Below are 23,421 nucleotides of genomic sequence, written 5' to 3'. Positions count from 1 at the left end.
AGGAATGTGAAAGAAAGACCAGGAGACCTGGGAGCAGGATATTCATGTCAAGGCAAGTGGCAGTAATTCTGTCTAGTGTCTCAACTGGCATACAGCTGAAGAACTGAAGCCAAGATGATCTCTAAAGGTCCCTTCCAGCCCCTACCGTTCTATGATTCTATGAAATATAAATGCTTCTGCTCTTTCTCTGTTATGTAACAAATCAAGGAGTCTGCAAGAGACCTCATTACTGCTCCCCAGTCCTGTGAAATGAGGGACTGTCAGGACAATGAATCTTCCCTTTTCACTCTTTCTGCCTTCCCACCTCTGCCCCTGGATAAGCTCAAGTCCTTAAAAACCCGGGGAGCTGTATTTTAAGTAATTTGGACTCAGCTTGGAAATTACTCAGCCTTTGCTGAGGAAAAGCTTTCATCATTTTCACTGACAGTTTCTGGAAATAATGAACACCTTGGTGCTAAGCAATGACATCAAGTCTGGCCTGACTCAAGCTTTTCTTGGAGAGACCTGCAGAATAATACCACAAAGACATCTGTGTAACTACCAGCAACAGCCACAGCTGGATAGCACACAGACAAGGTGACAGAACTGTGGCTTTGGTTTAAACACTGTGGTGCAAGGAACCATTAACACAAACTGGGTGGCAGAGAGTTTATTTCAAAGCCACTGTTGCTTAGGGTTACCTTCGTTTATTGTTCAGACTAGCGTGAGCCATCATGAATCTCTGGGTTTCAGGTGCTTCCTTCACTGGCACTACCTTGTCTGGTGACAGGTTCCCCTCTTGTTGTTTGGGCTGTCCACACACTTTATCAACCTGTATGAAAGGAAGGGAAAGGAAAACTGGTTTGAATTGGAGACATTGATTCACAGTTGTCTAAAGGTCTGCTGTTCCTCGAGGTCAGAGTTTACTTCAAGAGAAGGTGTCTGGGCAAGAGACAGAAAGGATTCTTCTTTCCAGGACCTGGAAACTAGTCCCTTGCATATGAATGACCAAATTATGAGACAGTGCAAAGAGCACTGATACCAGAAAGCCAGCAGTCAGATTTTTCACTGGATACCTGGGCTGTAAGCACACCTGCAAACAGGCTGAAATAGTGACTGATGGAAGTGTTGCCAAATCTAACAGATTTTGTTAGAACATCTGCCCTCTCCCTTTGCTGTTTGAAAGGCCTTGTTACCAAGACACATCTGAGTCTTGCAGCCTTTAACTAGCCAATGTTAAAGCAGGGAAATGCACAAAAGAACTCAGCATCAACTAATCACTGTCAATAAAGTCCTTTCTTGGACAAAACAGAATGAAAAGAGAATTTCCAGCCCTGGGAATCATTTGTGCCTTGGATTCCTGGATTCAGAACACTAGCATTGCTCAGCTGCTTGCCCTTATTGCCCTTCCTGAAGCCTCTCATAGGGGATTTAATAGGAGACTGGGAGAAAGCAAGCTTGTATTTATCCTTTCTGCACTGCAGATCTGACACTGCTCCTGCATCCTCCCACATTTATTTGCTGTAACAGTTTTAAGTGACAATAGTAAGACAAACCTCTTCCATTTCTAATCCACCAATAAGTAATCTGTAGTGTTTTCATCTACACTTAAATCCTCAAGTAAACACAGAAAGAAGACAAAGAAAATCCTGCTGTGGGCATGGTATTACTAGAGACCTTAATCACACAAAATCCATCATCTCACACAGCACTGACTTTGTTTGTTAACCCTTCTTCGTTTTCCATTATAACCAGGGTGACATAATTCTAACAGGTCTGTGCATTTTACTGCATATTTAAAACCAATACTGAGTCACAACTCCCTCTCTTGTGAATATTTCAGACCACAGATGACTTCAAGTAATGTTCTTTGCCCCTTTGCACTCCTGTGTTCCTATATGTCAGTATTAACACAGGACAATTTTCTCTACCTTCACCCATTTCCTCCAGGAAAACTACTGCTATATAAATTGAAGACATTTTCTTCTGGGAAAAAAAAAACCCCAGGCTATTGAATGTGATATGTTGGAAGCTACATAGGCACAACACTTAACATCAGCTTTAGCTGTATGAGTTACACTCCAGTCCACAGTATAACATCCTGTGAGAAAGCTGAAACTCTAGCATTGGAATGAGAATAAACTGGATTGATCCTGACACATCTCCAGCAGTCAAAGTGGGAGCCAGCTGCCTCACTCAACAGCACTGTGTATATTGTTCTGTTCTCATCAGAGACAGCATTGTTTTAAAACACAACTTTGTGAAATAGTCTATTTAGACCTTCTAAATTTCTGAAAAATAAAAAACCCCACACCACTCTATGTAAATGAAAATATAAACCAAAAATGCCCTTGGAACCCTTTGGGGCTGTACAGAGGGTCTAACACAGCTGGACCACATTCCTGCACAGGATGCTCCCTCCTGCACCCCAGGTTTCCCAGATCCCCTACAGCATGCAAACCCAAATTCCTAGCAGCAGTTTCTGCAAAACTCATCTTTTCTTACATCATGCCACTGAAGTTCATGTCTTCAAATTACATACAGCTCAATCCTAAGGACTTAAGACAGCTTTAAGCAACTAACACCAGAGTGGTTTGGAAGAGCATTGAGGTTCTCACACACATTAGCAATGAAGAACTCGGTATTTTTGGTGGGTTTTTTTTCCTGTGAGAAGCTTCAAAGAAATTTCAAGTCATTATTTGTTGTGCATCAATAGTTCAAGCACCCAAATGAAAACACTCTCTTTGTTTTGCTTTGTATTTTTGATACCATAGAAATAAAATTACTTTATTAAATTGCAGAACTTTCAGTATTTCCTAATGCCAAACCTGAACTTTGGGCTTTTCTTTTTAACCAGCAATGATGGTTTTCTGCATATCAAACACACCCACAGTATCTTAAGGTAAAAGTGTTTCCAATGGAAAATTTTAATCAGCTCTATTCTATTAAAAAGTAATTTGTTAAATGAAAGGGCAAATCCCACTGAGATGTGCACTTTTCTGCAAAAGAAAATAAGAGAAAAGGCTGAGTTTTACTAGCTAAACTTGGCAGTCACTGAGTTGGTGGCAAGAATGAGAACACTCATGTACAGAAAACAATCTTAAATTTCAGCTAAGACAGTCATGAAAAATGAGCTAATGCTGTGTAAACTAAGAAGTATGAGGCATGCCATTTGAAAACAAACCAAAACAAAGCTTTCTGGAACTGCAACATCTGGGATCTCCAGATTCCCTGCTTGTTAACAACAATAAGGAACACGGAGAGTTTCCCAAAGGAAACTAGTGCTAATAGAAATGGTGACCAGGATTTTAAAGATGTATTTCCTTGTATGTGTCATTTACTGCTTCCAATCTATGTCATAAACTCCACACTAAGTGTTTGATCTATTTATTTGTTTTTATACAGAAGCTACCATTCCTATGTTGACACTGGACATTAGAATTTGACACAATAGGGGTGGGGGGGGAAAAAGGAATCTTGTGAAAGGCAAGAGAACTGCAGGATATTTTAGCTGCAAATAACTGGAAGCACCTGAGACAAAATGTAACAGAAATTAGTAGAAACAAAATCCATAGCTCTTTTCCTCAGGTCAACGGTTAGTACTGGGAATGTTCAGAAAACACCACAAAGAATGAGTCAGCTAATTTATTTCTTTGATTTTGACACTTAAAAACAAGCCTGTCAATCTTAAATTGCAAACTAATAGAAAATCATCCCTCATTAACTGTAACAGCACTACGGTCATTCCTCCTGTTTCTTCCATGATATTCAATCATCTGCCTTCTAACAGCGACCATCCATGGCTGAAAAACAGCATTCCTCATACCTTACTATCTTCTGAATTATCATCAGAGTTTCAAAATTCTATACACTTCTCTTTGGATTAAAGCTTTTTTAATTACACACCACCAATTCTTCTTCAACATCCAGCTGTCTCACCCCTGTAGCTCCCACTTCTTCTGTGAACCTTTCTTTGTAATGAAACACGGAGTCATATATATATGGATTATTTGACCTCTTACTATTTGTTCTTTAAAAGAATGACTATTTACAATTATTTCAGAGGCTTAACAAAATAAATTGAAACAAATCTCATCCAAAAATCTTTTGAACTCTTGCAGCTTGAGTAACCTTAAACACTGAGGTCATATTTAATATACCTAATGTAATCAAACAAAGGGAGAATGTCATGCCCTTCTGGATACCAGGAGAATCTTACCTCTCTAAAGCAGGAGACCTTTTCACAGTTCAGAGCAGTAATTTTCTTTGATTTTGTAATGGGAAGCTTAGCTCTCCAGCAGATTTCCACCCTCCAGTGTGTAAACTGATTCAGTTGTGCAAAAACCCAGCACCTGGGTGAGTATCTTTAAAACAATGACACTCCTCAGCCCAGGTTCCTGATGGCTGTGCAGTCGTCAGCACAGCCATATCCCTCACCACGTGCCACAAATACATCTTGAATCAGATCTGAAGTTTGCTGGTTCCAGCTGCCAAGTTTGAAGTAAGAGAAGCAAGAAACACTGAGTTACAAGGAAAACAGGTTTGAATTTTCAGACTTGTAGTTTCACCATGAGATACAATTTCCTTTGCATCAGACGTGTCCTTATCCTTGATTATTGATGGCACAAGACACCAACAGAGACTTTGATGGTTTTTGTTTACCAAATCTCCCTACATTTATTATGTCAATACAGAATCCTCTCCTTTGGAGTGGTGGTCACTGCTACTGAAGCATTGCTGCAAACTGCTCATTTCCAACGCTCAGATGATGAGTGGGAGCACATTTCATAAAAGCTAAGCCAGGGCTCATTGCAACTGTCTATAGTTGATTGAACAAAGTCTTGCACTCAGTGAAGAGGCAATGAATGGAGAATAAGAAAGGTCAGTAGAAGACAGCAAATAGTCATTGATTTTGCCTTCTTTTAAATTATAGAGTATGTTATCTGTTATAAATGCAGCACTTTGTTGGTAGCAAAATTCATCCATAAGTAAATCAACTATGGGATTACTCGTTCATTTTCCCACAGGAATATGTTGTACTTAAAAGAGGAACATTCTCCTCTCATCTTGGATCTATTGGATAGTTTAAGATAAATTCATTTCCTACAAACCTGCTGAAAACTGGCAGCTAGAGAAGTTGACCATTACTACACAGTAGAGATTCTTCCAAAGAGAGCAGCATTACGAATTCCTCGGTGGCAGAAAAACTTTCTGAGACGACACTTACTTAGACACCAAAAAAACTCATCCATTGAATTTAAATCCATAAGAAACAAGGTATTCTCTGCTGCCTCTGGAAATACCTGGCTTGAATCAAATGACTTGAATTATCAAGTAATACTTTCAGGTTTGGTTTTAGGATCAATACAAACGCTCCAGAAATAAATAACAGCCCCACAAAAGGAAGAGCACACATTTTGAGGAAACAAGAAGAAACTATAGGATATCCTGAAATAGAAGATTGACAAGTCCAAAGAGACTGAGATACAGATCATCCCAATACTTTTATGGAACATCTGGACTCCTTTTACTCTTGAGCATATCTGACAATCTTCTCCAAACAAACAAAAAATCAACAGGAAAATAGTCTTGTCTCATCAAGAGTTTGGAGGCAAGTAACACTATTTAACATAACTGGCATGGATTAATTGATGCTGAAATTGTTTTCAGTTCCCCAACTTAACCTCACCTATTTCAACGATTTTACATGCTTTGCTGTGCCACTGTTCTGTACCTAAAGCCAGGGAAACTCTGCCTGCTGTGCAAGTGCATAGGAGTGAGGCACTTCAACAACCAAACTGAGAATATCCTCTGGCTTCTCCCCAACTGCAAGAGAAAGTCTGTCACAGGTGCTAAAGCTCCAAAGTGCCTCCTGTCTCAGAAAAGTTTGGAAAAGGTGACTGTAAAAAATTTGGATGTCAGCTTGCAGAGTGGTTTGACAAGAAGTTATATTTAAGACCTTCATGGGTTTTTTCCCTAGGGATTCTATCCCCCATATAAAAAGGGGGAAAAAATGTGTAAGGGTTATTAAAAGTCTCAAAAAGCTGGAGCTTGGAATCAATAAATCCAGAAAGGTCTCATAAATTCCCTGGCTAAAAAATGTGAGCTATCAACTTTATTCATTCATTTCAAGGTTAAGAAAGGATTAAAGAAAACCAGAGACCAGTTATACTTTAGCCATACAACCCAGTTGCTAAAGCAACATTTGCTCAGGCCAAGAACACCAGCACAGAACAGGTAGCTACAGATCACAAAGCTGAAGTGCTTCCGAGATCTTTTGACTGAAGAGGATGTAATCCTGTAAAAGTTTACAAATTGTAATGTATTCCTCATGGAAACACACAGTTCTTGCCTCTTCTTTAATAAGCAGTAGCCAAAAAGATCTCAGAGGACCTCCTTACCTGCATGGTAGGTTCAACCACGTAGGAAGCTGGACTTGTAGCATCACCGCAGTCCCAAGCATCCCATTCCTAGCTTAGACTACATGCATGCATACAAAGAGATGAGTATGAGAAGCTGAATTGTGTAGCCATGGGGATTTTCAATATTGCATAGGATGCCAACTCACACAAGCTTCAAGTAAAAAAGGGGCAGGTTTGAAGTGTACAGAATTTGTAGGAGAATAATTTACATGGCTGACAGATATTTCTAAGGGTCCAACCTGAAGTACTGCAAGGCCAAGAAGTACTCCTAGATACCCTTATAAAAAAGTGTTGTTTAAGAAAACATTTCAACTGCACTCAGAGTGCTGGAATGGTACCAGTATGGCAGCCAGGTGTTAGGGAAGAGGAAGAATATGAAAACAGAGCTAAAAACAAAGGATAAAGATGCTTATAATAGATCCAAGTCCACGATTATTCACTGATGGTTCTCAGGCCTTTTTCATTCCAAACTTAGTTTCTGATTTTTAACACAGAAGCAACAGAAGGATCCACTTTAAACTGTTATATTGAACCAAGAAGTCTTGACATTGTGTCTTAGTCTAGAAACCGTTTCCTCACTGACTGTACACTGGGGTTTTGAGACCTATTCATGTACTTGTCTGAACCATTTCTTATGAAGCTCTGCAAGAAGAGCAAACGAAGTAGCCCTTGATTTGATTTGAAATTTCTCACATTTTGTATAACATCTCAGAGAAATAACCCTAGAAAATATGAAGGAAATCAGACAAGATGTTTCTGAGCTGAAGGGCAGTGAAAACACGCCGACTTTTATAAACACATCATCATCAAAAATAGGTCTCCCTTTACAACTTTAATTTCTACTTAGATTGTCAAACTCAAGCAGGGACATCAGGTGTAGCTAAAAGCAAGTTACAGAGTCATATTAATAAACTGTGACTGCATCCAGCCTTGTAACTGAGTGGATATGAGTTACCAGCTCTGACAACTTGCTGAATTAGTGTTAGCATTGCTGTCAAGAATCAATTATACTTTATCAACCATGCAGTAAAGCAGCACATTATGTATCATATCACATAAGAAGCAGCACAGTAAACGTGTGGAGCTTTAAAGTCTGCTGAGTGTACGCAGAAAGCTGACAGAAAAGAGATTCTCAGTATAGAACCTCAATTTGCACAGAAAGACACCCTAAAAGGACACAGGATTTGGTATCAGAAAACTTTAATTCGGCTAGCAACACGCCCTAGGGGTGAAGGCTAATGGTATCCTGGACTATACTGGAACAAGCAAACATCCAAAGCAGGAGGAAATAACTGATACAACTCTACACTTTCTCCAGTGGTCAAGTACTTCACTAAAGACTCATCTCATACATGTTGAAATCAACGATAAAGGATTAAGATTCAATGCATTTGTTTGCTACCTCTAAAAGGCACACAGGACTTCCCTTCCTCAGAGGACACTGAATGCTTAAGCCAGTGTATAAGGTTGAAACTGGAGGCAAGAGAATAACCAAGGTCAATAGAATCCAGTGTAGTTGAATTGCTGTCATTCAATACACCTAAACACTTCAAAAGAAACACAAATTCTCATTTTTAGAGGGAAGATAACTTGGATTCAGCTCATGAACAATAAACAATTAAAAAAAACCCCAAACAACAAAACAAAACAGGAAAACCCACCAAATGAAACAAAATACAGCAAGAGTTCCCTGACAAAACTTGCCTACTGACTTGCAAACCAATAGTATAGCATTCATAGGACAACTATGTGCTTGGTGAGATTATTATGCTTCTGGTGATTATTCTGCTCACTTCTAACTGCAGCCTTGAGTGACATTTATCAGCTCTGCAACTTTCTCACCATAGAGCCCTCACACCTCACAGTAGATGGTATCTCTTATTTTTAGCTACACTTTCAGAGAAGGAGGCTAAATCAGGGAGATTAACAAGTCAGAGAAAAAGAAGTAGTTGTTGAACTTGGGAAAAAGAATTCACTTTTTTCCTGATAGATAGGAACAGACACAGCACCACTCGCTCCCGTCACTGGACAGAGACTGAACGATCATGGAGAGAAACCTTTGTGCAGAATTCCAGATAAGTGAATCCTGAAGAACAGATCCTAGATGTCTTAAAGTACTTTCATGTAAGAAATACAATTTGGTTTGGGAGGGCAGTGCTATGTAGCATCAATTTTTGACTGCCTTTACCTAAAGTTCTCTATATGGGCATTGCTACTCTGAACTCTACTATAGCTCAGAATACCTGATAAGAAACAGTGGGGCTTAAGTCCTTGCTGAAAAGGGTAAAGCATGAGGACAGTGGTCCACATGGTACAACAATCTCCCAGGAGAAAATAGACACAAAGAGGTTCTGTCATTGATATTGTGGCCTTTCTGCTGCTTTGACCAGCTGCTGAAAAGACTTATATATACAACTATAGTACAACAAAACCTTTGGGAAAGGCCCGAGCAGGAATTGGAATTGGGACCAAATCTCTTGTTATAATCATTTAAAAACATTTGAAACCTTGGCAACCTGATAAAACACATGGGAGTTTACAAAGTAAAACTGCCTGGTTTCTAAAACAGACCTGAATATTGTATGCCTGTAATAATGAAAAAGGGTAAATGCAAAGCATGCCGATTCCTGTTATTCTTTGAGTTAGACCATGCCCTTGGGTAGTCTGCGAAACCCCAGAAATGCAAAATATGAAAGTAATAAACATACAATTGCTCAGAACTTGATAACCATCTCTGTGAAACAAAATCTGAGGATTTTTGGTAGGCTTTGATGACTCTGAACACGGAATTAAGCTGAATGTATTTTAAATGAAACCTAAAATAAAACCAGCTGCTGGCAAACATGCATGACCGAATTCTTCATCTGAACATGTGCCGCTTTTGGCTGTGTTCCTTCAGACTTTAAAACCTGACTGGCATTCTGTATTTTTGATTCTAGCATGAAGGTACAGTAGCTACTGCTGGCATTTAGTTAAGCCAGTCTAATTTTATAGATGTTTGTCTAACAACTCAGAACCACTGCTATTTCTATCAGTGAAGGATTATAGCACCAAATAAATCTGTTCACAGAGGTAGCTACAATTCCACGTGCAACGTGGCTGAGAGATACACAGCCATCATTTAGGTTCATCCCATTGCTGTGCTGGCAACCCTCATATGAAAAAAAGAATGACTGCTAATCATCTTTCCAAAGAGCTAATTTTAAGAACAAAACAAGATGGATTCCTAACCAGAATCTTCCTATATGACAAATACTTATTCCATTACAAAAGTATTCAGCTTCCTGACAATACAGGAGAATAAATCACTCCGTTTGCTGATACATATGAAAAATACTATCCCACCATAGCAAGCCAGAGGGCAAACTTAACAAGATGTATAGAATACACTTCCATTTGTGATTGAATTACCAAACAAAAGATATCCATGTCACAGTAGAAATGCCCTAATCAAATCAACTTTGAAATGCCACTTGTTTGGGAATCTGACCTCCTACTCTCAATTCTAAATGACTGCAGAAATTCAAGAGGGATACAAAACATAGTGCATTCTGTAGCACTTTGAATTGAAAAAGCTTTCGTACTTGCTATGATTTTGCAGATATCAAAAAGCTGTAAACTGTGTACATGCACAGTTCCCTTTGTACTTGGTAGGATGACAGCAAGCAAGCAATTCATTCCATAGTGCATGTCTAAAACCAGTTTTCTCTCCCATATTCACTTCATATTCAAACCTGAGGTCTTTAAAAAGTACCTTAGCTCCTAAAATAGTCCTAAAAACATAACTCCTGTGATTTTTTTTCCCACTTTGTTTTAATCTCCTTGCAGCATCTGCATGTCCCAGAAAGCTCTTCAGAGCCTAAAAACTGAAGGCCCATAACCATTGCTAAAATCAGACAACATTAAACACCAGAAGACAATAATTTTTAAAAAGCAACCCATAAATCTGAAAAGTAATGAAATGTAGACAGAAAAATCAATCAATCAATAAATCCTTGGACTAGTTTTATGCATTCTGAAAAAAAAGCCAAACTAACAACAAAAACTCCAACCAAAATTCAACCCAGTCCACACGCTACACTACTGATAATGCCTCTCAGTACATAGTCAGCTTTCATGGTCTTCTTCAAGGCATAATTCTCAAGGGTTTCATGTAACCAGGTTAGTCACAAAGCTGTCCATGACAGGCATGGCACATAATACAGGGCAGGAGAAGAACTTATTTCCTCAGGAGTGAATACTCTGGCTCCAACAGCTGCCTGCCTCCTCAAAATCTCAGTGTCTTTGTCTAAATTGGCTACTTGAGGATGAGTTGAGATTGATACAACGCCAGGGTTTCAGATTTACTCTTTCCTGATGTGTAAAGTGTTCGTTTCACTCCCTCTTCCCTCTAGACACCCTGACTAGTTGAAGGGATCCACTGGCCTCAAAGTGCCGGCCACCAGGCTCAGCTCTGCTTTCTCTGTTTGAGAAAACAACTGTACAGCTGAGAAGTATCTAAATGAAAGCAATGGAAAAGGTCAGAAACTTAAAGTGTTTATCAAATAAAGGCTGAAGACACTGTCACCAGTGAGAAGATATTCTCAGAATCTTATAACATGTAAAAATGTGGCATATATAAGAATAATCTCTTCTCGGCATCTTTACAAGAGGGATCCTTGCAAATAATAACAAGTTGCAAGGAGGATTTAAGTTAGGAATGGAAAGAATCTTTCTTATACTAGTGAGAGATACACTTGACTGAGAACATTACAGACTCCCCATAAGAGTTCAAAGAACATCTTTTAGTAATGTCTTAAAGACAATTATCCTTTCCTCAGGCAGGGGATGGGTTACATGACCTGCAGAAATCCATCTGCCAACTCTATTCTGTATGATTAGAATATTTCTTTGCTGCAGAGATGAAGCATTTTACATGAAGTACTATCAGAGAGGACAGCACCGAATATCTGTATGAATTTGTACTATGCAGGTCCCCAGGCTCCCAAAAGGATAATGTTCCAATGAGAGTGAGTTTCTCTGGTAGGAGGCCTCTGCCTCCTTCCTGAATCCTCCTGAACCCTGAGACCAAGGAATTTTTTTGCCAGATGGTCAGCACTCAGGACCAGTGGTCCCAAGCCTCCTGAAGGCATAGGTTTTCAGTGCATTTCTTTGTTACAGGACAGCAGGTTGTTTTCCTCTGCATTTTATGGATTTGTAGTTTAAAATACACTGTTACCTGTTGCTCTTCAAAGGAGCACAATTCCAGAGTTGAATTTTAGTTGAAATTAATGTTAATTAACAATTTTGAAGGTCACTAATTTTGAAGAATCAGCTGAAGCTTGCACAACTCTAAGGTGCTGTTTTGGGTTTTTTAACTTGGAAATAGAGCTGCAATACTGTCAGAAAACAAGATAACCCAAAATTTAGACTAGTAATGAATTACCAGTTTTCACAAATGGCCTTTTTAGTCACACCCCTGGGGCAGTGACATTTTGATTAGCCTGAATGGCAGATGTTCTCTCCAGCTCTTGACTCCCATTGCAGCAATCCCTGCAGTAGGCAAGCTTTCAACAAGAGCTGCAGACTTCAAGACCACTAATCGTTCTGTAGGAAAAGAAGTGAAACTTGTATCATTTCAGAAACAACCTCCAAACATCACTTTTTAAGCAATCCAAGGCAAAAGAGGAAAAAATGCATTGTTTAAAATTAAAAAGAGACCAAATAAACTGAGGGAGAGGCAGGGAGGGGACAGGACGGGAAGAAGCTGGAGGATAATCAGTTTTCAGAAGTAAAGTCACAAAAGGCTCAGTATTCAGTGGCAAAAAGAACTGTGCATAATAATTCAGGTTATATTAACCTTGAGTTTACTCCTGATCTTCCTTAGCAGTCCACTTCAACATTACTTTTTGTCCTTTATCGTTATTGCCTCGCAATTGAGAACTCAAAAAAGAACTAACAGGAAAATCAGTGTTGAAACAAGTATTTTCCAAATATAGATAAATCCACTCTCTACTTGGGAGAAGTTAACTAAGACAGTGGCTGACATGTTCTCTATCCATGCCTTCCATCTTTGTCAACTAAGTACTAAAATTACTATATATAGCATAATCTGAATGTAGCCTAATCTCTCCCTCCCAACCCCTTGCCATCAGTTGGCGATCGTACAGCTCAGCTGAAATGCCACAGCAAATTCTATCTTCTTTGTTATTTTCCAAGTTTTTGAATAGCTTATTGTAGGCATTTTACTCCCATTTCCCCATCAGCACACATTCACTTAATAAATTCTAAACAATGTTATTAGGTGACCCTGCTTCTGCAGGGGGGTTGGACTAGATGATCTCTAAAGGTCCCTTCCAACCCCTACCATTCTATGATCCTATGATTAGGAATCTGATCTCTGAACTGAGAGATTGCAAATTTTCTTAAAGCACTGAGCAAGGCAGTTTCCAGTAAGAAAATGTGCAAGAGCATGACAGCAGCCACTTGAGCATGTTTTCTTATGAAGATGTTATGTTGTACCTGACCAAGAAAATCCCATAAATGCAGAAAATGAATGTGATTAGTTCTGCTTTTTAAATATAAAAGAAACTTGTTTTCTCTTAAGATGTCTTCTTAGGAAGACTTGTTCAAAGGAGTTTAACCACCTCTTCTCAAGTACATGGACAGAACATCTGTTTTTCAAAAGAGAATTTAGAAAAGTCTCATAAATGTCGAACTAATCAGTAGCCCATAAAAATATGTTTGATGTCACACCATCAAAATACCCCAGAAATCATGTTCACCGTGGATCCTACCAGAAGATCACCAGAGTTAGCTCTTGAATCACAGTTTGCAGCAGCATTGGGGCCTAATTAAATTTAATGGTTGTAAATAATACTATGTCAGTTTCCAATTTACTGCTTGGATGTGACACACACTTTGGGCATACCATCGGCATCAACACGTGTAAGAACTCGTGCTTTCTTCAGAAGAGGTATTTGAAACAGATCAAAACCATAGCATTAAATAAGAACTTCATTTAAGGAAACTTTCTACATCTTAACTTTGTAGTAAGCTACAGAATACGGTCTTGCACAATACGGATGTTTAGAGAGCTTCTATATTTACACTGGGCTGTTAAAGAAATGAACAGTAACGGTTGCTATTTGGATATTCCCAGTCCATAATTGTGGAATGTAGAATGCACCACAACAAAATGTTTTGTGAGAAGAATGCAAACTGGACACTCACAGCAAGTAAATGAGAAGGACATATAAAAATATGTTAGATACTATGACTTGGCAGATGAAGAAACTTTCTGTCGCTCAAAAAGCATGGCAAGAGAAAGGAACAGAAGTACATTTTGCTGTGTAAATCTCAGGGGGGTTTTTTCTCTAAAGAGTATTAGCTGCCTCAGCCATTCACAATCAACAGCTCTTGACAGAAAAAGTCTGTCTTCTTTAAAAGGATGAAAAGCTTGTTACTTTTACACAAGATGATTTAAGAGATTCCAAAAACTCTAAGTGGCATAAGCACTTCTTCAGAGAGGTGGTTCTCCTCAGAGGTATAACCTTACGGTTTTCAACGGGGGTCTGTTAAAGGAATTTATTTGTGAAAGGATAATCTTCAGCAGTTTGAACTTTCTCACCAAGCTCCCTTCTCATTGCTATGCGGTGTGGGAGGTAAGTCTGCTTGCAATGCTAGCCATGTCTATCGATTCAGAACTACCCTTTTGTTCCACTTATTTTCTTTGCAACTTTTTTGCCACCGGTAGCCACCTCCAAAAAAATATACTGTTGTACTTTTGAAGCCTTGATTTTCTTTCAGATAAATCGCTTCCAAGTTGGTTCTAAATAGTAAAGTTTCACCATTTAATGGAAAGCCATGAAGTCTTCTTTTGCAGAACACAGAAATACGTGGCCTTCATTTTGTCCCCTCTAGTTTGTGAATGTTAGCCACGGAGCAATATATAAATAAAAGGAACATCACCTAAGATACTGTAACAATAAAATATACTGGGGCCAAAATTACAGATATGAAGACAGATTTCTATTACTTATAAAACATCAACAGAGTAATGGAGAACATGATTCAGACAGTGAATCAGTTTCAGGAATTAAAGAAGTAACACGGTGACAATCAGCACTAGTGACACACGTAAACACACTAAGGTGAGCAATGAAAGACTGATGACCAATACTCCTTCCAACTAGATCACACAAAAAGATTAGAGTTTGTTCCCTAACCATTATAAATGCATGTAAAACCATGAAACACGCAGACAAGTACCCTGCAATGCAAATTACAAGCAACCCATGGTGTCTGAAGAAAAAGCACACTAGTAAGCATGCTACATTATAAAACTTTATTAAGTAGGTACTTAATTAAGTAGGTACTGATCATGTATAAAGATTGCAGCTTCAAAACCAAAAAACAACCAAATTTGATCTCAAATTTCTCTTCAAATATGTGTTTCTCTTTTTATTGAATGCTCTGTGTTACATTTTCAAGGTATTAAAAAGATCTTGGTAAAATCATTTACTGTAGGAGTAGCACTGGGGAATTTGGTAAAGAAAAAAAATCAGCCTCATTGTTAGCCAAGCCACAAAGCATCTACAGAGCCTAATTCATCAAGAAAATGCCAAGATGCCTGACAGCTGACTGACAGATCAGCCCTCTCCTCGTTCCCTCTCCCTTCATAGAGGTGCCCCTTTCATAGGACACGTCTGCTCCTCCTGGACAGAACAACTCGTGTGTGGAGTGGCAATACGCAAGAGCTTAGCTCAGGAAAAACAAGACAGATTGAGCACAAAAGCCTTCACAGAGCAGCAGGGAGTTTGCTAGGTGGAGCCCAGAAAAACTTCTCCCTTACAGCAAATAAGCATTTCCACACATTTCCCTTCCTCTCCTGGGCAAGGGAGATTGCTGCATTCTCCGTGCCTGCAGCCCCCATGCAAGGCATCAGGCTCTGGCTGAACCACCAAACATGTGGCCACAGGGATCTGCTGGTCCAAAACACCTCAGTGCTCCACCTGGGACTCAACCACATGAGCAATCCAAATCCTCTTCCACAGGTAGCATCAAGGATTATAGGTTCAGTCTTCCCAGGTGTCAGTCAGTCTGCTACTTGCTTTAAAATTAAGCCTAAGTGCTTTATGGGACTGAGGCCAGAACACTGAGGTTCATGTAGAATTGAGCCCTGTGTTTTCATACCCATAATGTCAGCTCAATCTTTCATAGAATCATAGAATGGTCAAGGTTGACTTTCTTTCTGCCAAGCAAACCTCTTTTCCCTGAGTGTTGTTTATTTTTTCAGGACTAAGCTCTGCAAGGGGTAGGGGTTAACCTAAAGTACAGTGAGCTGATTACCATGTGTGTTGGAGGTACTTTATATCAAAAGGAAGCTATTAAGTGTGTTCACTTTATTGGTCCTTAATTCTGCAAGGGATAAGCAAAGCAGCACCATAATAAGCGAAAGAGAGGTTCTCCCATTCAATGTGGGAAAGAAGATTAATATGTAGATGAAAAAGTAAATGAAAATTACACTACGTACAAGTAACAGAAGAGGTTATGCATTCAGTGTTTCAGTTTTCTCTGTACACTGTAAAAATCTAGAACAAGGGAAAGGGAAAGGGAAAGGGAAAGGGAAAGGGAAAGGGAAAGGGAAAGGGAAATGTAGGCACAGACGTAGCTTGGACCAGCCAGCTTGAATAAAGATGGTAGGGATAAGTTAATGCAGCTGGCATGCTACTTCAGAAACAGGTGCTGCAAGTTAATCAATTGGGCCCTGGGTGATCTCATGGGCAGAAGCAGCATATAAGGAGGTAGCTAGCAAAGGAAGGGTGGCTTCGAGTCAGCTCTGGTGGTTGTACTACGTTGCCCCTGTACGTCTCTGCACGTGCATTACTTAGACCCTCTACGTCTTTGAGTGATTATTGCCTTCACAACAACAACATTTGGTGACCCCGACGTGATTCGCTGAATCGGTTGGATCAAGAACCCTCGGCAGAAAAGCACTTGGATTTCTGCTGGAAAAGGCAAGTAATCTGAGCAAACTGATATAATGGGAAAAATGCTAAGCAAAGAGGAAAGTCCTATTGACACCCTCCAGCATATCCTTGCGGAAAAAGGATTCAATTATGAAAGAGAGCCTTTGCTAAGGCTTGTAAGATGGGGACAGGAAGTGGGTCTCTTTGCTTCCCCCCAAGAAGTGTATGAAAAAGGACACTGGGAACAGCTAGGAGACATGTTGAATAATGCTATCGGTTTGTGTAAATTGGTATCATCCATTATACACCAGCTAGAAGCTGAGCGTGCTGCCGCTGCTGCCATGAAAGCAGAAGCTGCTGCACCATCTGCGTTCCCGGTGGATGCTAAAAGATTCTTTGGAGGTGGTGACTTTATAGTGCCATCGGCTCCACCTCTAGAAGAAAATACTCAGAGATTCTTTGGAGGGGATAATGTCGTAATACCCTCGGCTCCACCTCTGGAAGAGGAGAGCATGGATGTGAGCCCACCTCCCCCAGAACCCCCTAGAGCACCGTTCCAGGAGCCGAATACACACATTGCTTCTCCTCCCCTCCCACCCACCCTTCACCATCCTGCCCCATCCCACCCTTCTGCTATACCTGAAGGAGTACCTAACAGAGAACGGAAGGTACGTTTTACAAATGATATGCCGTTGCCCCTGAGCTCATCAATCCCTGAGTGTATTCCTCTGCCATCATCACCCCCAACTTCTAGTGAAGATCAACAAAGACAATTATTAAAGGAAGAGTTAATACAACATGGAGAAGATATGAAACACACTTTGGCCCAGCTGGAGGAACTGATAGAAAAACCAAAAGCAACAGCTAATCAGCTGTTGGAACGAATTAATGAATTAACCAAAACAAAGATTAAAGTTTCATCCCCACAGGTACTCAGAGATCCTCGTCCAGATGATTATGATCCGGCTAAGAAATGGAGAGGCCTCATACGTGATGCGGTAATCGAAGGCGAATTTATTCCGCAAGCCTTTCCAGTAATAACAGCACAAAGAAAACGACAATGGGCACCTTTAGATTGGAAATTGGTAAGAGAAGGCCAGAAAGCAGTAATGCAATATGGCTTGTCCAACCCATACGTTCAGACATTACTAGATCATATTTTTGCCAGTGGGTTAATGACTCCATTTGACTGCCGGAAGCTTGCAGAAACTTTCCTGAAGCCCACTCAGGTATTATTATGGGAGTCTGAATGGGAAAAAAGAGTTGATCTGACGGTGGTGGAAAACATGGACTTACAACAGGGAGATCCGCGGCGAGTTGTCACAGCAGACATGATGCTGGGTAAAGGAGCATTCGCTGATCCTCAGGTACAAGCCCGGCTGCATGAAGCTATCTTGCAGCAAACACAGACACTGGCACGTCAGGCATTTAAGATCGTTCCTGATATGGGGGTGCCAGTTCCCTCATATACAACTATTATTCAAAAACCTAATGAGCCTTTCATGACCTTCTTAGACCGCCTAAGAGCAGCTCTGGATCATATACCAAACATGTCGGCTGAAGTCAAGGCGGAAATAGGGTTACACTTAGCAGTTGCTAACGCTAATCATGATTGCAAAAAGATCCTGCAGGCTCTCCCGCGGACAGCAACTTTGGTCGACATGATAGAAGCCTGCTCTAGGGTAGGATCGTCAGCACATTTAGCTGAGGCAATGGCAACAGCATTGAAACCTTTAGTTCAAGCCCACAAAGGAGATCGGAGGCCAAAGTGCTTTAACTGTGGAAAAATAGGACACGTGAAAAATCAATGTCGGTCCAGACCATTGGTATGGACAAACAGCTCCGCCAGGCCATCTGGGTCCAATGGCAGATTTCACGGTAATTGTTACAGATGTGGCAAGTTTGGCCATAGAGCCACTGAGTGCCGCTCTCGAGTGGCCAGACAAACAATGCATAAGGGAAACGGGTTGACGAGCGCAAAAAGGGCGAGCGCGATGACACAAAAACGCCCTTCAACACCAAGAGCTGCCTGGATGGCCTCAGATCAGCCACTGCAGGAAGCGCAGGAGTGGATGTGGAAACAGCAGTAGATGTAACCATCCACAACACAGAGGTAACAATTATCTCCTCTAACGTTAATGGACCCCTTGGCTATGGATTAAGCGCTTTGCTTTTAGGACGGTCATCGGCCTCTCGACAGGGTATTTTTGTGCTCCCCGGTGTAATTGATGCAGACTATGAAGGAAATATTGGAATAATGGTTAAAGTTTGGCAGCCACCAGTTCATATACCTAAAGGAACTAAAATAGCGCAATTAGTTCCTTTCAGAGCTAAAGTTCCTTTCGCAGGAAGTCGTAAGCGTCGAGACGGTGGTTTTGGATCCACTGGAGTACCTGAGGTAAGACTGGCGGTGCCGCTTTCACAGGGAAAGCCCACTCAGACGGTTGTATTCCAACATCCAAATGGTGAACACATGGTTGGGTACAACACATTACTGGATACGGGAGCAGATGTTACTATTGTGCCATTATCCTATTGGCCAAAAAGCTGGCCTTTAGAGAATTTAGACACCCCTGTTGTTGGAGTAGGAGGAATACAGATGACAAAAATTAGCACAGACCTGATTTCGGTATGTATACAGGGCGAAGAGAATAAATGTGTGCAAATTAGGCCCTATGTAATGAATACTTCAGTTTGGCTTTTGGGTAGAGACGCCTTAAGCCAAATGGGCTTTCGTTTGTCAAATGAAAATTTTTAATGGCGGCCATTGATGGGCGACCAATCCTGAAGTTAACCTGGCTCACAGATAAACCAGTTTGGATTGATCAATGGCCGCTAAGCAAAGAAAAGCTCGCCCACATTCATGAATTAGTAAATGAACAACTAGAGAAGGGTCATATTAAGCCATCCACCAGTCCATGGAATACACCAATTTTTACTATCCCTAAAAAATCAGGGAAGTGGAGGCTGTTACATGATTTAAGAGCTGTTAATGCAGTGATGCAGGACATGGGTGCTTTACAGCCAGGATTACCCTCTCCTGCAATGCTTCCAAAAGAGTGGCCCCTGTTGGTGATTGACTTAAAGGACTGTTTTTTCACAATTCCCTTACATGAGGATGACAGTGAGAAGTTTGCCTTTACAGTACCATCGATTAACAAACAAGAGCCAGCAAAACGATATCAATGGACTGTTTTACCTCAGGGAATGAAGAACTCACCAACTATTTGTCAAACTTATGTTGCCTGGGCGCTGGCACCTCTGCGCAAAAAATACCCTCGTGTCTTATTTTACCATTATATGGATGATATCTTGATTGCAGGGAAAGGCCTGGACCAGCATCGCATTCTACAAGAAGTGAACCGACAGTTAAGCAACTCCGGGTTGGTGATCGCGCCAGAGAAGGTACAAATGCACGCCTCTTGGAAATATTTAGGTAATATTATCACTGATGCGCGCATTTATCCTCAGAAGGTGGCAATTAAAACAGATATTGCTAACTTAACAGACGTTCAAAAGCTGATAGGTGATATCCAATGGGTACGAACCATATGTGGTATCACAAATGAGGATCTTGCGCCACTAATGCCTTTGTTAAAGGGCTCAGTAGAGGCTGATAGTGCGCGAAGACTGTCTCGGCAGCAAATCCAAGCAATAGAAAAAATAGGAAGCAAGATAGTCAATAACTACAGTCACCGATATGATCCTGACTTGTCAATTAACATTGCTGTGATAAGTCAAAACCAGCATGTAATGGCAATCTTGATGCAATGGGATTCAGTAGCGAAAGACCCATTGAGGATCCTGGAGTGGATATTTTTGCCATATAATTTACAAAAAACAATTACCACGAGGCTTGAGGCAATTGCAAAAATAATAGTTAAGGCCAGGAAACGTCTGCTGGAAATAGCAGGGATTGAGGCAGACATCATTTTCCTTCCTCTCACAGATGAGTTCTTGAACTGGGCACTGCAACAATCTGATGAATTACAGTGGGCCTTATTGTCTTATCCAGGAACTATAAATAATCATTATCCGGCCCATAAATTGTTTTCTGTTAAATTTCAAATGGAAGACCGGCCGTTGAGATCAGCAGTACCCGTTAAAGGCCTGACTGTTTTTACCGACGCCAGTAAGATCCAAGCCAAAGCAGGAGTGGTTTGGTGGGAAAATGGAAAATGGCAAAATCTAACTGTCCACTCCCCAGGCAGTTCAGTTCAACTGCTGGAACTGATGGCTGTAGTTAAAACTTTTGAGAAATGGTCAGACGTCCCATTAAACATCATCTCCGATTCCCTCTATGTGGTCGATGCTGTCACTCGATTAGAGAGAGCGCTGTTGAAAGAAATCTCTAATCAGAATCTGTATAACTTATTTCTGAGACTCTGGCATCAGATAAATGAACGGCAAACTGCTTATTATATTGGACATATTCGAAGCCATTCGGGCTTAAAAGATGGCCTATCAGTTGGCAATGAAATTGTTGACAGGATAGTGGCAGCTCCTTTATTGATACCTACGGGGCCAATAATTGACAAATTTTCTCAAGCCCGAAGATCGCACGATTTTTTTCATCAAAGTGCGAAAATGCTGGCGAAGCAGTTTGACCTGACCATATCGGACGCTCAGGGTATTGTTTCCACGTGCCCTGCATGCCAGAATCAGATCGGCCTAGGTGTAGGAGTCAATCCCAGGGGTCTGGCACCATTAGGTATATGGCAATCAGATATCACTGTCTATGCTCCTTTTGGGCGATTTAAACGTATACATGTTACTATTGATACTTATTCAGCCATGGTCTGGGCCACAGCCTTAACCAGTGACAGTTCTCGAGACGTCATAAGACATTGGAGGAGTTGCTTTGCTGTCCTTGGTGTTCCAAGAGAGATAAAAACTGATAATGGCTCGGGATACATAGCCAGTAAAACACGTAAGTTTCTAAACTTATGGGGTGTTAAACATACTACTGGTATCCCAGGAAATTCCACCGGTCAAGCCATTATTGAACGGACACATCAAACCTTAAAAGGCCTTCTAGAAAAACAAAAAACGGGGGAAGAGGGGGTGAGTCCTCAAGACAGACTAATGAAAGCCCTTTATACAATGAATCATCTCAGAATTGTGGCAAACCGGAATGAACCACCGGCATTAACACACTTTGCCCAAATGAGTCGGGATTTGGATTTTACTGACAAACCTAAAGTTTGGTATAAGAATCCCACTACTGGAGAGTGGCAAGGACCTGCAGATCTGTTAACATGGGGAAGAGGCTATGCTTGTGTCATTACAGATCAAGGTCCCCGATGGATTCCGGCAAAATGGATCAAGCCACATCAACAGAAAGGACTTAACTGTAAGACCAATGGAAAAAACAATCTTGAGGAAAGAACCAAGTGATCCACCCTCAATCCATCACTCTATTAAAATGTAAACCCTCGCAACTGTGGCACCACTTAGGCTGCTGTAAATTCCTTCAGCTATAAAAGAATTAAAGAACTTAAGATGACCAACAGATGAAGAGATATTTTCATCTTATTGATAATGCTCACAGATCAGCATGCTAAAGGATCTGAAGAAAAGTCCGGAACTACATCAGGAAAAAGAAATATCAGTGGAGCTACCAAGACCTCATCCCTTCCTGCCAGTGTGCGTCCCTCCTACCAACACATATCAGATTGTTTATTTTGACTTTATGGATTTCTGTATTGTATTGTTCAGCGATGTAGCTGTTATTGACCTTTTGTTGTAAACTCATGGCCATGGGTAAAAATATTTATGTTTTCTTCATGTACCTTTAATTCTGAAATGTGTTGCTAAAGGCTGGCTGGTTCAAAAAAGAAAAAGGGGGGAATTGTAGGCACAGACGTAGCTTGGACCAGCCAGCTTGAATAAAGATGGTAGGGATAAGTTAATGCAGCTGGCATGCTACTTCAGAAACAGGTGCTGCAAGTTAATCAATTGGGCCCTGGGTGATCTCATGGGCAGAAGCAGCATATAAGGAGGTAGCTAGCAAAGGAAGGGTGGCTTCGAGTCAGCTCTGGTGGTTGTACTACGTTGCCCCTGTACGTCTCTGCACGTGCATTACTTAGACCCTCTACGTCTTTGAGTGATTATTGCCTTCACAACAACAACAGGGAAAGGGAAAGGGAAAGGGAAAGGGAAAGGGGGCAGTACTTGGAAGAATACTTTGGAAGCAAATGCCTAAATAAAATCAATCAAAAGGTTGCAATTATTTTTCCAGTATTACCAATGTGTTGGTGAGAAATTACCCTGAAATCCTTTTGGCTCCACAGAATGCAGCAGTGTCACATTTGCTTACTAGAAACAAAGGAAATAATGATATAGCAAGTGGAGTTAGAATGAGAACCAGGGTAAACTCCATATATTGAAGTAACTGTAGTGATTCAAAACAAAACATCTGATTAAGTGAATAGACTGAAGTATTGACTAAATCAGAAAGAAAATCAAAGACAGCAGAGCATAGATGTCTCTCTAAAAAGAATCAATGGACCTTCCAAACAAACAATGCACATCTTTGAATACTTCTACTGTAGCACCATCCCAATTTCCACTATCTAGACAGACTTCTACTCCTCAAATCAGGTTGCTGTACATCATACTTTCCTATTGTCTCCTGCCAGTGCAAGACACAAGGGCCCTGTGCTCATCTTTCAAATTGCAGTCCTGACTCCACTCTGACTACACAGAACAAAGCAGAGACTTGAATGCTTGATAAATACAATTTAAGAATTGCTATAATTTTCTTCTTTCCCCTATCCTCAGTTCCTTGTAGTTCCAGTATGAAATAACCTCTGGGGAACTCAGCAGCAGCTAGGTCCACGTCTGGGAAAATGAGGGCTCACGTGTTGCCATGGCTCACAAGCACATGACCTGTAAGTCTGCAATAAGAGCAACACAAAATTTTACTACAGGACATTAAAACTACTTGGTCTCCCAGAAAATGACTATGGGAGATGGTGCAGAACAAAGCAGGTCTGAAAAGAAACAGAGATTGGAGCCACCAATATGCACATCAGGTGAGGAAAACTGAGGCTCTTACCACTGTAAAA

At 40.7% G+C, this 23,421-nt stretch overlaps 2 protein-coding genes across 2 annotated transcripts in view; one reads left to right on the top strand and one right to left on the bottom strand.

Annotated features, from left to right (window-relative positions):
• The window catches only part of LOC133626406 (glypican-5-like), a 115,912-nt gene that overhangs the window by 8,868 nt on the left and 83,623 nt on the right, over window positions 1-23,421 (bottom strand). The window contains exon 4 of the mRNA XM_062005311.1: window positions 681-811. Coding sequence (XP_061861295.1) covers window positions 681-811 — 131 coding nt within the window. The remainder of the gene's footprint in view (window positions 1-680; window positions 812-23,421) is intronic.
• LOC133626479 (uncharacterized) lies at window positions 16,170-21,505 on the top strand. Its single transcript, XM_062006057.1, has 3 exons — window positions 16,170-18,464; window positions 19,674-19,787; window positions 21,144-21,505. Exon 1 carries the CDS (start codon window positions 16,426-16,428, stop codon window positions 18,439-18,441), a length of 2,016 nt encoding a protein of 671 aa, XP_061862041.1. The 5' UTR covers window positions 16,170-16,425; the 3' UTR covers window positions 18,442-18,464; window positions 19,674-19,787; window positions 21,144-21,505.

Source organism: Colius striatus, chromosome 12 (assembly GCF_028858725.1).
Source record: "Colius striatus isolate bColStr4 chromosome 12, bColStr4.1.hap1, whole genome shotgun sequence".
In the NCBI taxonomy this organism is placed as follows: Eukaryota; Metazoa; Chordata; class Aves; order Coliiformes; family Coliidae; genus Colius; species Colius striatus.
Note: the sequence above shows the minus strand (reverse complement) of the source record. Positions and strands in the feature narration are given on the sequence as shown.